Source organism: Amblyomma americanum, chromosome 7 (assembly GCF_052857255.1).
Source record: "Amblyomma americanum isolate KBUSLIRL-KWMA chromosome 7, ASM5285725v1, whole genome shotgun sequence".
In the NCBI taxonomy this organism is placed as follows: domain Eukaryota; kingdom Metazoa; phylum Arthropoda; class Arachnida; order Ixodida; family Ixodidae; genus Amblyomma; species Amblyomma americanum.
Genome location: NC_135503.1, coordinates 129222414 through 129236973, shown reverse-complemented (window position 1 = coordinate 129236973; position 14560 = coordinate 129222414). Strand labels below are relative to the sequence as shown.

The following is a 14560-nucleotide window of genomic DNA, read 5'->3' as shown; positions in this document are numbered from 1 at the left end:
GAAAAAAAAAAAAAAAATGACAACTCAAGTTTTACTCCTCAACGATATTTGTTCACTCCTAGCATTTTGGGTGGCTCATTTCTGTTTGTTTCTGTATTGGTATCTAATAACCCAACTGACCCAGTGAACTTCTTTCGACCCGTTATGCAAAGGATGGGTCCATTTTTGACTGCCAGCAAAAGAAGAGATTGGCTGCTTCCAGAGTGGACTAACCTTTCATAGTACACATGGTTTAATATTTTGCAAATGCGATCATAACCTCCCTATCTACTTGCTGCACTTGTTTATTTAGAATGTTCCAAATTTGCCAGGAGCATCTTAAGCCTTGGAAAAATTTCATTGCTTTAATGCACTGTTGCACAGCAGACTTCTTTCTGATGTACCGTATAAACTCGTTTAAGGGTTGCCCTTTTTTTCTTTTTAAATTCAGGTGTGAATTTTGAAGGTGCGGCCGATGCACAAGCCAAAAAATACATGACCGTATTTTTTTGTCAGTTATCTATTCCAAAACAGGGGGTGTGGCCCTTACATAAGGTTATCTATACTATGTCTGCCACTTAGTCTTTCAATTTGCACACTACAGTGTATTCTACTTATTATGATACCAGATGCTATAATGATATATCGCTTATAACAATCAGATTAGATTTGTCAATTGTCCCATTGGTCCTATTTAAATATAAACCGTGTATAACGATGAAATTTTTGATGAAATAATGGATAGAACGATAGAATTCTGGCCGCCCAGAAGGTGTTTACCACCAAAATTTGTCTGCAAGTTGGATGAAAAATGAAATACTTTGAAGTGTTTGACGTGAGGCGTGGCGGCAAAATCATTGAGGAGGCATCGCCATCGCCGCCTTGGGAACCAAGTGCTACCATCGCAATTGCTGGAGGGAAGGGCTTGCTAGTTACGCAAGCGCAGCTTCCACCCACGTGTGCATTTGTGACCTAAGTAAAAATGGTGACTCAGTGCAAGACGATATCTCTGAAGCCATCGCCACTTTTGTCGTTGAGAATTTACTTTGTTTTTCTTCTTAAAGCATTAGTTTAGTGTGTTCCTAAGTTTCGTGCTGTCCGCAGCGCAGACCTTGGCAGCGCGCCAAGATGCTGTGCACCGATAACATCATGGAATATTTATCTTTTGGTGGGAGCTCCAGCGACGGTGGCTTGCTCGGCGAACTTGGCAGAGCACCAAGACGCTGTGCGCTCTTGACAGAAGCGCTGGGGTCTGTGGCTACATGCATGTGTAATACCTTCATGCATGGGGGGATTCATGGGTATGTTATGTTTGCTTTTTTTTTTGCCGGTCCAGATATAACGATAATCGGTTGTAATGATCGGATTTTCTGGTTTTCTCAGTATCATTATAAGAGGATTGCACTGTATAGGTATCTTTTCAACAACAGCTGGCATTGAGTGGTACAGGGAACATGGAAATCCCAGCCAATGTGGTGGGCTTAGCTTGGTTAGTGATGATGGTGCTGATGGTGAGTGGAAGCTTGCAGCACATACACAAAGCTTTTGAGGCATTCGAACACTGTGGCTGTCAAATTCTGTGTGCACGGCTCTTTTAAGGAATGGGTCCCAGTAAATGGCTTCTCTTACTTCAGTGCTATTGTCATGACTGTCTGTGAATGACTTAGCGCCCTCGTTATCATTCCAGGCAGCTCGCGGCATCGACGCTGAGCGGGTTAACTTGGTGGTCCACTTTGACGTGGCCCGCGACCTGGAGACACACCTCCACCGTTCGGGGCGAGCCGGGCGATATGGTGAGCAAGCGCGGTGCCTTTGGGAGGGGACCGGCTGCAACCGTGAACATTTTGCATCAATACTAGAGAGTTTTTGTATACTATTAGGGTGATAGCGTACAAAAGGAAAATTACATTAGCTGTGCTAAAAAAGCACAGTGTTCTGAAAATGTTAAATGCGATCTACAATACATGGAAGCAGAAGGCCCTTTTAAAATTGTTCCCATTGGCACTAATTTACTAAAATATTATATATCAAGCTACAGTTGAATCCCGGCACAACGAATGCCGCTTCAACGAAATTTTCGCCACAACGAAGTATTTTTCATTCCCCGCGAAATCCCCATTGGAGTTAATGTATCAAAATTCCCTCGAAAACAAATTACTTTGTGAGCACGCATTCGGTTCTACGAATTTTTCGCGAGCCTTCACCGATCAGTGGCCCGCCTTTCTTCGAAAGTTGGGTGCTGTACGAGATTATTCCCTGCTAAAACAGTGGCTTGAAGCAGCTAAATAATCCACGGAATGTATGTTTATTACATTTTCATGTATTCTTTATTAAAAAATTTGGTTGGGAGTCGTTTATTCGTCATAGGGAAGCAGCGAGGGGACTTGTTGGCGCCGTGCGAAGGCCGCCGGCCGTACGAGTGCCAAAGACGAATCCATATCCAGTCGCCAGCCTCTTCTCCCCGCCTTCTCCGCAGCCCTTTCCGCCATTTTCTCGTGTGTCGGTGTGTGTTGATCGTCGATCTCTCACTGCAGTCTGATCTCGTCGATCGCCTCTGCCATGTCACCGCCAACGAAGAAGCGAAAGTTTATTTTGCTAGAAGAAAAGGATAGAATTATCGCCGAAGCGGGAAGAAGAAGGCAATTATTGCCGCAGATTTTGGCATCGCGCCGAGTTCGCTATCAACGATTTTGAAGAATAAGGACAACATTAGGAAGACACTTACATCGGGCACTTCAGCGCAGTACAAGAAAGCGACGCAACCAACGTATGAACAGCTCGACAAGGCAGTCTATGCTTGGTTCATCGATACGCGAGCAACAAACATGCCCCTGAGCGGTGAAATTGTACTGCAGAAGGCCCTAAATTATGCTTGTTTGCTAGGGTTGAACGACTTTAAGGCAAGCATAGGATGGCTGAATCGTTTTAAAGAAAGGCATAACATAGTCGGCAAGGTTTTGTGCAGTGAATCGACATCTGCGGACATTCACGGCGCATCAGCATGGGCGGCGGACAACATGACTGACATAATGAGCAGTTACGCTCTGTCTGATATTTCAAACGCAGACGTGACGGGCCTCTTCTATGAGATGCTGCCAGCGAAAACGCTTGATTTTAAAGGGCAGCATTGCCACGGAGGCAAACATAGCAAGAAACGAGTGACTGTGCTGCTGTGCACAAATGTGGATGGGTCTGACAAATGCCCCCCGTTGGTTATTGGCAAAAGTGCAAAATCGCGCTGCTTCAAGGGGAACAGGAGCCTACATGTCAAGTACGCGACAAACAGCTGGTCGTGGACGACTCGTGCCATTTTTGCTGACTGGGTGGTGGCACTTGGCCGCGACATGAGCAGACAAAATCAAAAGGTCTGTTTGCTCTTGGACAATTGTTCAGCGCACCACATTGACGACGTCAAGCTGTCAAGTGTGGAGCTGAAGTTCTTCCCGCCGAACTGTACCTCAGTCATTCAACCCCTGCACCAAGGCATCATCCGGAGCATGAAGTCTTCCTACCGAGAGAGGTTGATCCAGCGGCTTCTCCTGAACACTGAAACTGGTATGGAGACGAAAGTCGATCCGTTCATGGCTTTAGAAATGATGGCTGCGGCATGGAGAGCAACACGGTGCAGCGTGATCCGCAACTGCTTCAAGCACGCCGGGTTTGTCGACAGCAAGGCGACCGGCACGACTGCAGCCTCGGAAAGTGTACCATCGTCATTGGCTCCGGGGATTGACGTTACTTGGAAATCTCTCCAAGAAGCTGGAAACATCCCTGCTGACATAGCGCTGGACGATTTCCTCGACGCTGACGCGGACGTGATTGTCGACAAGGAGCGAAGCGATGAAGACATCATCAAAAGTGTTCGCGAGCCGGAAGAGAGCCGTCTGATCATGAAGATGACTCCGCTCAAGATTTACTTGCCCCGGCAGCCTCATCGCAGGTACTGGATGCCTTCGACGTTATTAGAAAATTCCTTGGCACACACGACGACAACGTTGCGATGTCGCTGTTAAGAGTACGAGAGTCGCGTGACGCCGCTGCTGGCAGTGAAAGGCAAGCTGGCTAAGCTCACAGATTTCTGACAATAAAACTATGTTTTACTGGAGTTATTGCCTTGCATTTTTGGTTAATTTCTCGACAACGAAATTTCTCGCGCGTCCCGTCGATTTCGTTGTGGCGGGATTCAACTGTATTTTACAGCCACTTAGTACTGCAGAACATATTTCTTCGAGCAAAATTGGCGCTGTCTAGTGAAGGAAATGCTAAGTAAAAACTCCTAGACCAAGATAACTTTCTATCACTTGACACGTAATGCAAAAAGCTTTTGTAAATTCAATATAAATTGCCGTGTCAAATTATTCAAATACATAAAACATCATGACAAAGCTTGAAACCTATTTTTGTTAAATCTCAAACCCTTAGCATATGATTTCTTATATGCTGCTGATTTTCAATGTAAAAGTTGCTGACAGATTTTTCGAATGCAGAAATTTCGGACACGATTCATACTTATGCGGCAGTGAGCCGTGCATCCTACGTTTTCAAAATATTCGAATATTCTCACAACCCTAGCAAAGTGTAATCTAGAAGCTGTGGTTCAGCTCAAATTCTACAAAATCAGCATCACTGCTTGCAATACCTTGTCTCATTTACAACTGCTATGCAGATTTTGAGACTTCATATTGATGCCTTGGGACTTGCCGAGTGGAAATGTTGGGGGATTACGTTCAAAACAATATTACGGCTGCACTGTGTGTTTGTGTTGACTCTTGTGCATCCGCTCTCACATTTATAACCCAAAGCTGCATGCACAGTGCCGGTGGAAATTTGGACGTCAATTAGAATGGCATTCGGAGAGAGATGTGCAGGGGCCTCCAATTACAAAATGCACGGGACCTGTCATCTGAGCCCCTCTCTGTTGCCACGCAGGCAGTGCGGGCCAGGCGGTTACACTGGTGACGGGACTGGCCGAACTGGGCCAGCTGCAGGAACTCTGCTCGCCCCTTGGCCTGGACATAAAGCCAATGCCAGGTGAGGCGGCCTTCTGGGTGGGGCTTCTTCAAGTTATCGTTGTCAAACTGCTGTTGTGTTTCTCTCCAATTCCTTGCAAGCATTTAAGAGCATTTGGGGTGCTGCTGAGTGAGAATGCCGCTTTATAGCTCTGAAAGTATGGGGGTCATTGAAGTCAACCCCCCGCATAGCATTTGACGTCCAACGGACATCTGCTGGCCAGCCAGCTTTGGATTTTCAAACTCTTGGTGGGCATCCCATTTTTTAGAGTATTCCCTGGATGTCGGACCATGCAATGAAAGACCATGGACCACATGTAGTTTATGCATGGAATGTGCAAAGATTGACGAATACAATCATTTCATGGAACGTCTTGCGGCGGCAGCTAAAATATTATAAATGAGCGTTAGCGGAAGATTTTTTGGTCGCTCTTGGAGGGGGCAGTAGGGGGTAGGACAGTCCTGTTTAGGCAATGCATTTGTGAGTCTCAGTGCCAAAAAAAAAGAGGTCATTTGAAGGTCATTCAGGTCATTTGAAGGTACAGTACAACTGTTATTAAAAAAAAACACTGAGAAATACCTTACAGTCTGCTCTTATGTGATAATTATTTATTTTCAGTCAGCACATGTTATCACGTTTTCAACTTTGTTTACATTTTGTGGAAGTACCGCATTTACTCAAATACAACGCAGCGGCGAAAATAAAGTGAGTTTGATTCCAAGTGAAAACCAAAGCTTTGCATGATCACGGCGTCGTCTTCCGTGGCCTCAGCATCATTCAAGAGGCAGTAGTTGAGAAATGCCACGAGACACTGTCAAGCACGGAAAAACCTCCAACACAGTACTGCCAACCCTGAGCTTCTTGCCATTGCTTCCCCATGCTTTGCGCTGCCATGCTACCAATGCATGCCCTTTTCTTCCCTTTTCTACTCTGCAGTGCACTTTTACTGGCTTTCCCTTCTCAGTGACCCGTGCCGTCTTCTTTCTACGTTCATAGCCAGCTTTACTTTTTCCCACCCACATTTTTCCCAGAGAAGTTGAGATCAGTTTGGGGGGAGGGTTCATTACGCAGGAAAAAACTTAAGAAAAAAGAAAAAGATTTTTTGGAAGGGTCAAAATTTCATATCATATCTGTGTCTGCCCTTCCGTTATCAACAAATGCATGCGGTCAGACGCATTCGTGCCACTGGTGTTTAGTATTGTTCACTTTGAAGCGATACGACAATTTTGTGGTAGCCAGCGGCGGCGGCCAATCGCATCGAGATAACGCGAACATGCTGAGCACTGGCCCTCAATTCAGGTCAGGTGCGTGTTTTTTAGCTGAGGTTAGAAAACACACACACAGGACAGCTACGAGTGTGTAATGTGAATGTTTAAGCCTTAGCTTAGAGCACACAACGTCTTGGCGCTCTGCACCAAATTCGGCGAGCACACTGTACCCACCCCCCATCCATCTGGCAGGAGCTCTCCTCAAAAGGTAAACAAGCATTCATATTGTCACCGACAAACGTAGCAGGAAGCACAGCCGTTTACTGGGGCGAGCCTTGCCGAACCGCCAAGCTCATTCAAGACAAAGAAGACGTTCGGCCACGCGCTGGGAGACAAGGTTCAGCCACCAGGTAGCGCTGGCAGAAAGACAACAGTGTGGCATTGCCCCCATCCCTTCCAAGAGGCATCGACTCGATGCCGCACGCGAGGGGAAAAAACATACCTAAGGCAGAAAGTTAACGACGCGAGTGTCTTCGTGGAAAAGGGGTAACGGGAGTAATATGGCTTCATTCGCGCCACGTGGAGGACTTCGGACGTCGGTTCTCGAGAGGACCGGACAGTTCCTTAAGGGAGGACCTCGTAGGTCACCGCGCTGAGGCGGTGTAACACCTTTTATGGACCAAAATAACGGTGAAGAAGCTTCTCGGTGCGCCCTCGCAAACGGATCAGGCTCCACACCCAGACTTGGTAACCGGGTGTGTAAATCACCTCCCTGCGGTGGAGGTTGTAACGCTCGGCGTCATGTTGTTGTTGGCACCGGATTCGCTGTCGAGCAACTTGGCGAGCGGCTTCGGCGTCACGAACAAATTGGTCAGCGTCCATGACAGAAGAGGGAGTAGGATCCGGAAGAAGCATGGCGTCCAGCATGGTCAGGGCTTCGCGACCGTGCACTAAATGGAACGGAGTAAAGCGCGTCGTTTCATGGAGTGCAGTGTTGTATGCGAACATGATTTAAGGCAGTATCCGGTCCCAGTTCGCATGGTCATCGTAAATAGAAATCATATCGGCAATTGTCTTGTTAAGGGGGGAGGTGGATTTCAAAAGTCGAAAAATCCCGAAAAACTCTATTTTTCAAAAAGTATGTATTTCGGCTATATGTGTTGTAATCTACCTTTTCTGTAATTATGCCGCAGCGGTGGCCACTACCTTTTCTACCTTTTATGCCGCTACCTTTTCTGTAATTATGCCGCCGCGGTGGCTGAGTGGTTATGGCGCTCGGCTGCTGGCCCGAAAAACGGGGGTTCAGTCCCGGCCGCGGCGGTCGAATTTCGATGGAGGCGAAATTCTAGAGGCCTGTGTACTGTGCGATGTCAGTGCACGTTAAAGAACCCCAGGTGGTCGAAATTTCCGGAGCCCTTCGCTACGGCGTCTCTCATAGCCTGAGTCGCTTTGGGATGTTAAACGCTCATAAACCAAACCTTTTCTGTAATTATGAATGCCTAATTCATCGTGGAGCTCCTTCTAATTAGATATACAACAGGCCGCGGCAGCCCCCGAGCCACAAGCGAACGGCAAAAATAACCAAACATCGCGCGCGTGCCATTTTCATGCCGCTGAACTGAGCGCCGCGATCTTGGTCTTGTTTTGCTTGTGAATGCTTGCCCTTTCCCGTGTTGCCTTCGCTGGCGGTGGCCGCGACATGGTAGAAGCATGCCTCGCACGAGATTGGAGGACTCGAAGCAGTGTTTGAGGTTCCCGCGTCTCGAATACGAGCTGTGATTGGACGAAGCATGCGCTCCTTGAGGACGCGGGAGATAGCGTGGCTGCTATTGGCTGCTGCGCACGTTGACGCGTGGTCTCTCCCCCAGCGCGTCGTCTGCTGCGACTGGCTTCGTTGATGGCGTTCTTTCTTTGTGCGCTCCTCGCTTTACTTGTCACCATTTTTGAGACCGCTGTCACCGCTGCTGTCAGGATTCTTGTGCCGTGTTTTGAATGGTTTTGTGCGCCCTGCGGATCATCGCGCAGCCGTTCTAGATGGGCCCTAAAAGGAAATTCAAAACGCTACATGCGTTCGGTTCGCGGCGTCATTCTATCAACGCAGTCCGCATGGCGAAGTTAGCAAAGCGCGTTACCGGCGGTTGCGGAGACGCTTCCAGCAGTGCTGCCTCAGCTACACCGCTACAAGAAGACTGTGTTGCCACTTCCAGCGCCGTACCTTCCACGTCAACGCAAGGAGACGGCGTTTCAAGTGTGCCTGCTGTCTTGACTGCACTAGCCTCGGCGATCGCGGCATCCCCTCTCGCGTCTGTCGCCGTGAGCGATGATGCATCGTTGACCGTGCACGTGAACACGCACTTTTTGACGCCCGAGGAGATAGAGGCGGTGGAGGCACAACGTAATGCTGTGAAAAACAAACTCCGTGCCACACCCGCGACGCTACGAAAATTTCAAGCAATGTCGCCCGATCCCGCACCTGCCGCTGCTACTACCGAAGATGAGGTATTTTGCCTTGTGCAAATGTGTGGATTTGGCCACCTGCTCTCCAGAACCTTGTGCCAACGCTGCCTTGCAACTGGACTGACAATTTGACAAGGTACCCAGCGCAGACTAGCTACAAAGCTTGAGTTGGTATGCCCACATTGTGGGATTATTGCTAGTTCTTGGATTTCACCACACCAGAACGATGGAAACGCTTTCGAGGTAAACATCCAAGCCATTATGGCTATTAAGCAAATTGGAAAGGGGCAGACAGCTGTCAATGATTTTTGGGCTGCTATGAATGTCTCTCACAGAGGACTTCATCACAAGACGTACCAGGAACATCTCAAGAAAACATTTAGAGGCCCAGAGACTCAACGCATGGAGAGCTTCTATTCTGAATCAGCAGCTGCTGTGAAAAAGGTTTATCAGGAGATAGACTCAGGATTTACCAGACATTACTGTAGTCTATGATGGCACCTGGCATAAGCGTGGACACACATCCCACATCGGAGTTGGGGCAGTGATTGGTATCACACTGGCCTCATCTTGGATGCTGTTGTCCTCTCAGACCAGTGCCTCGGGTGTCAAACAGGACCCAAACCTGAAGACACTAAGTACTCAAGCTGGCGTGAGCAGCACATCTGCCAAAAAGACACGGATGCCAAGTCTGGGAGGATGGAGGTCGAGGCAGCCTGGACCCTTTTCACTCGTTCACTGACAAAGCACAACCTCCGTTATATAATGATTGTGTCCGATGGAGACAGTGCCACCTACTCTGCTTTTGTGAAAGAGAATGTTTATGGGCTAGTCCCAGTTGTGAAAGAAGAATGCCTCAATCATGTGCAAAAAAGGATGGGGGCTGCACTGCACAACCTAGTGCAAAAGAGTGATAAGTCGTTGGGAGGGAAAGGAAGGCTGACAAAGGCTCTTATCGACAAGCTGACAGACTACTATGGTTGGGCTTTGAGAAATACCGTATTTACACGCATAATTTGCGCCCTCGCATAATTTGCGCACCCTTAACTTATCACCCGGGTTTACAAAAAAATATTTTTTACTCGCATATTTCATGCACCGCACTGCGCTAGACCACCATCATGCACGCGGGCTCTACCCTATGGCTCTACCCAGTATCATTCAGCTATTCCGCGTGTTTGTTCGGAAGGCTTTTTGAATCTTTTGTACACTGGGCGTTCATGGTGGTGTCAGAGGCCGCTGTGACAATCGCGGCGGCACCAGTGGCGTCGCCACTCGGAACGGCTAGAAGCGCTTCTGGGGAGGATCGGCAGCTGATAGAAGAGCCAACACCACTGTTTGGTTGGCTGATAAATGTGACTCAACTGCCGGCTACGCTTTTCTTGGTGGCTCTGACGGCTTGTGTTTGGTCGTTCAGTCGGCAGTTTTCTCGTTGGCGTGCCGAAATCCCTCTCGCAATGGCGCCTCTCCTCCTCCTGTACCCTCCTCGCCCACTTTTTTCTCTTCCCCTCTATTTTCTCTCCTCCGCCTCCTTGCCTAGTTGTTCTCTTTCACAGCCGTTGCGCTCTTCGCTCCATTCCTTTTTTTTTTTTAACCTCCCGCCTCGCCATTGAGCTTACAGCGGTATCTTCACGTGCGCGGGGCGGCCATTTTGCCGTGCAGCGCCTCGGGCATAGAAAGCGTGGTCCAGCATCTTGTGTGCGCTTATTTTGGAGCATTTCTGCAGCCGCAGAGCCCCGTTCATTAACCGCTGCAGAGAAAGCGATTCGGGGACGTATTTTCGCCTTCGGAACGCGTTCGAATCGTGGTCCAGCGTCTTGTGTGCGCTTGTTTTGGAGCGAAAACGCGACTCTGCGCCCATTTATGCAGCCACAGAGCCCAGTTCATTAACCGGAGCCACCAAAGCCGCCCAAGGTAGGATTCCCATCAGCTGTGGTGTAGGCTTCCGTCTGCTTGGGATGAGCCGGGCCTTCTGCCATGAGCTCCCGGTGTTCTGCGTGTGAGCGCCAGTCACAGGGTCCGCGAAGAACTGCGAGTGGTTGACTGTGTTATGACTCAAGTTCATGTTGACTCCGTTGCTGTTGAGCAGCCCGGGCACACACCGATACGCCGCCCACTCGTCGCTGACGATGGTGGTCCCCGGCGAAACGTTGGCGGCGATGATGGCTCCGAGAGTCACCGCGTCGCGCCGGTCGACCTTGAAGAGGCGCAACTCCTTGGTGGCCTCCCAAATCATTCCAAAGACCCATGGTCCACGGTCCACCACGCCGCCGTAGTTATTCTGGCGGTGCGGTGGCACGTTGTCGCCTGCCAAAAGCCGGCCGCGGTTGGCTTTGCGCTTGCCCCTCATAAGGCACTCGTCCACCTGCACCACTTCGCCAGGTCCACCCATGGGGGGCTGCTCTGACAGCTCAGCACAGCAGACCTCGCGGACGTAGCTTGCCCAGTCGGTGCAGGCCTGCTTAGATATCTCGCTGTTTTGCATCTCTCTGGCGACCGTCATGGATATCTCCTTCGCCATGCAAAAGGTGAGGTACAGCACAGCTGACCTCGGCAGCTTCACGTTGGGGCGGCCTAGGGAGTCCTTGCGGGCAAAGAAGCTCGCCGAAGCGCCTCCACTCGCTCGCAGAGCAGCACTCCCTCGCAACGCAGCGGTGCCGTGCAGTTGCGACTGTTGTTTGCGGCATCTGTTGCACCGGAACTGCGCCCGCTTCCCTTTAGATGAGATGCGGTAGAAGGTTACAACTTCCCCCACGCAGTCCGGCTTCCCCCACGCGCGGCGTTTCATTTAGAGTGAACTTTTTTTCGGGGGGCAGCCAGCGTGGGCTGCGGGTCCGGGTGCTGACGTATACGCAGCAACATACACTATAACTATGTTGCGCGCTGTGACCTTTCTGGAGTTTAAGTCGCACTCGCGAAATCCTCGTGTAATTTGCGCACCTCCTTCTTCAAGCCCTGATTTCTGAATAAAAAGTGTGCAAGTTATGCGCGTAAATACGGTAACTCAAATGATGTGGCAGCAATGCAGCGTGCAGTGATGGCGTCCTACCACCACATCACCTCGACCGATGCAGAGCCTCACCATGACCTATGCCCAGAGGGTGCTGACTCATGGTGCTGCCACAAGGCTGCTGAGGCAAATGGTTTACCACAACCAGGCACAGGTACAATCTGCCAGGCTATGTTGCTGAGGCTATGCTGCCTGTTTATAAGCGCCTCTCGGAGCCTTCTCTCCTTCAGCAGTGCCTGGGAGTGAAGACTCAAAATGCGTCGGAATCTTTTCATTCTGTTCTGTGGTCATTGATGCCCAAGGAGCAGCATGCATCCCTGATTGCAGTGGAGACAGCACTGAATGATGCAGTGATGAGGTGCAATACTGGAAACCATAGGGCGACAAAAGAAATTTCTCTGTCTGCGGGGCTTACAGCTGGCCACCTAGCCATCCATTGAGAAAAAGATGCCTTGCGCATGGGAAAGGCTGAGAAGCCAGGTCAAACAAAGACTGAGAGGCCGCAGATAAAGGAAGTCTGCAAAGACATTGCAAACTATTCGGCAGGGTCATTTTAGACCCGGAAATGTTCTTTTAAAACATCAAGGGCCGTTTTCTCGAAATGAATTTTTTTCCTGGTGTGGCTGCTTATGCCAGTAGTATCTCTGCAACCGCTAATCAGATTCCAACCAGTTTTTTTTTTTATTCTGTGCCTGAATAAATTTCTGAGGTCAAGACAGGCCCACTTTTTCAAGATATTGAGCCTGGAATTTATTATAAGCAATCGAAATTAGGCTAATGCGTCTAATTAGTAACACTAAACTCAATGCTGTGCTAAAATTTTTCAGCGAGGAAATTCAAAAAAAGGGCTCTGTCTTGCCCTGTGGTACCTATTCAGGAATCTTCATAATGAATTTGACAGTGCCAACACATTTTGCAAATTCTCCAGGCATGTCATAAGGAACCTATGTGAACCATTCTGATATGCTCCTGTAACTTGAGTACCAGTGTACGTAGCTCCATGAAACTTTGTAGTTATTCAAATGTCTGCCACTCATCGTCGACGTAAACGCGGTGCCCCTGTCAGTTAATACGACCGTTGGAGCACCGTGGCGAAGCACGATGTTGTGAATGAAAAAATGTGCAACCTCGGCGGCGGTACCACGCGGAAGGGCCTTGGTCTCACAGTAGCAGCTAAGATAGTCAGTGGCAACAGCAATGTACCGATTGCCCATGGAAGACACCGGAAAAGGGCCGAATAAGTCCATGCCGACCTGTTGAAACGGGAGGCGCGGGGGATTGATAGGCTGCAGGAGCCCGGCTGGTTTAGTCGCTGGCGTCTTCCGGCGCTGACACTCACGACAGGTTCGTACACTGTACGCATCGCTGTAAGACATGACGTGCGGCTCCGATAGTGGTGCTAGTGGTGCCTGCACCGCTCGCCGGATTTCGTCATGGAGGAGATCACCTGTAGAAGGTATGCGTGCCGACGGAGCATCCATGTGTAGGTGTCGCAGTTCTTCGCGGACAATGCTCCGCACAAGCTCTCGCAGCGCTTCATCCCCGGGGGCTGGCAAGGACTCGTAGTAGTAAGCGGCCGCTACATTTCCCTGACACTCCGTTCCACTCCATTCCATTGGGCACTCCGTTCCTGCAGTGAACGTTCCATGCTCGTAGCTTCTTTAGCAAAGGCAGCGACGGTTCTCGGAGGGTCGCGTATGAGGCCAGCAAACATCTGCTCCTTTACCCCACGCATAAGGTGCCGCACTTTTGTAGCTTCGGGCATAGCCGGGTCGGCCTAATTGAAGAGGCGGGTCATGTTCCCTATAAACATGGCCACGCTCTCGTTGGACTGCTGTGACCTGGAGCGAACGGCTATTTCGGCATTTTCCTTTCGCTCGCTCGAACTGCATGTGGCGAGCAACTCACGGCGAAAAGCTGCCCAGTTGGAGAAGGACGCCTCGCGCTTCTCGAACCACGTTTTCGCCGAGTCTTGCAGTGCGAAATACACGTTCATCATCTTCCACTCATCGTCCCATTGATTGAATTTGGCTACACGGTCAAAACTGGCCAACCAATCTTCTGCATCCTCGAACCGGTCGCTGTGGAAGGATGGGAGTGACTGAGGTGCGAGAAGGACAAACGACGGGGCACTGCCGGAGTACTGACCTGTCTGGCTGCCAATGGTGGAAGTCATAGCTCGCACAGGCCTTGTCAGTGGCTCAAACTTGGTTTGTAGGCCCGACGGCTCGCTTTGTGGACAGATGTGGCGTCCGCGTGTTGGGGAGAAGCGTCAAGGATATCATCGGGGTCAGCGTACATGGGATGATACCCAGCACGGCTCCACCAAATGTCACCGACAAACGTAGCAGGAAGCACAGCCGTTTACTGGGGCGAGGCTTGCCAAACCGCCGCGCTAATTCAAGACAAAGAAGACGTTTGGCCACACACTGGGAGACACGATTCGGCCACCAGGTGGCGTCGGCAGAGAGACAACAGTGTGGCAATATTATGGGGGGGGGGGCAGCAGGGCAGCATCTTGGCGTGCTGCCAAGATCTGCACTCTGCGCTGCAGACAGCGTGAAAACTGAGGAACTTGCTACAGAATGCTAAAGTCTAAAAAAAAGTAAATTCTGGATGACAAAAGTGGGAGGTGGGTTCATTATGCGAGTATATACGGTATATACCGTAGTATATTGCCACCTATACATCACCCCTCCACTCACACCTCTAGCTGGGCAAAAAAAAAAAAGGTTGACCCCAAGTACTGTATAAACTCAAGTATAAACCACACTTTTTGTTTTGCGGGTTATACACGAGTCAGGCTTATAGCTACACATTAGCATACTTTGGTGCTACTGTGACTACTGTGTCAGATAATTAAAAAGTCTGCAAAAGATACGAACATTTTATTTCA

General features: G+C 49.6%; 2 protein-coding genes across 4 annotated transcripts in view; one reads left to right on the top strand and one right to left on the bottom strand.

The window, feature by feature from the left end:
- LOC144098049 (RNA transcription, translation and transport factor protein) overlaps positions 1–14560 on the bottom strand; it is a gene marked incomplete at its 5' end in the record, with an annotated part of 363795 nt that overhangs the window by 82543 nt on the left and 266692 nt on the right. The gene's annotated exons all lie outside the window — the stretch shown is intronic.
- LOC144099570 (uncharacterized) overlaps positions 1–14560 on the top strand; it is a 67617-nt gene that overhangs the window by 48018 nt on the left and 5039 nt on the right. Inside the window, exons 8-10 of one of the 3 annotated variants that reach the window (XM_077632988.1) lie at positions 1667–1772; positions 4909–5010; positions 11729–11818. In XM_077632988.1, the coding sequence (XP_077489114.1) occupies positions 1667–1772; positions 4909–5010; positions 11729–11818 (298 nt within the window). Of the gene's footprint in view, positions 1–1666; positions 1773–4908; positions 5011–11674; positions 11819–14560 lie in introns of all 3 variants that reach the window. The other 2 variants (XM_077632987.1, XM_077632989.1) reach the window with 2 other exon arrangements.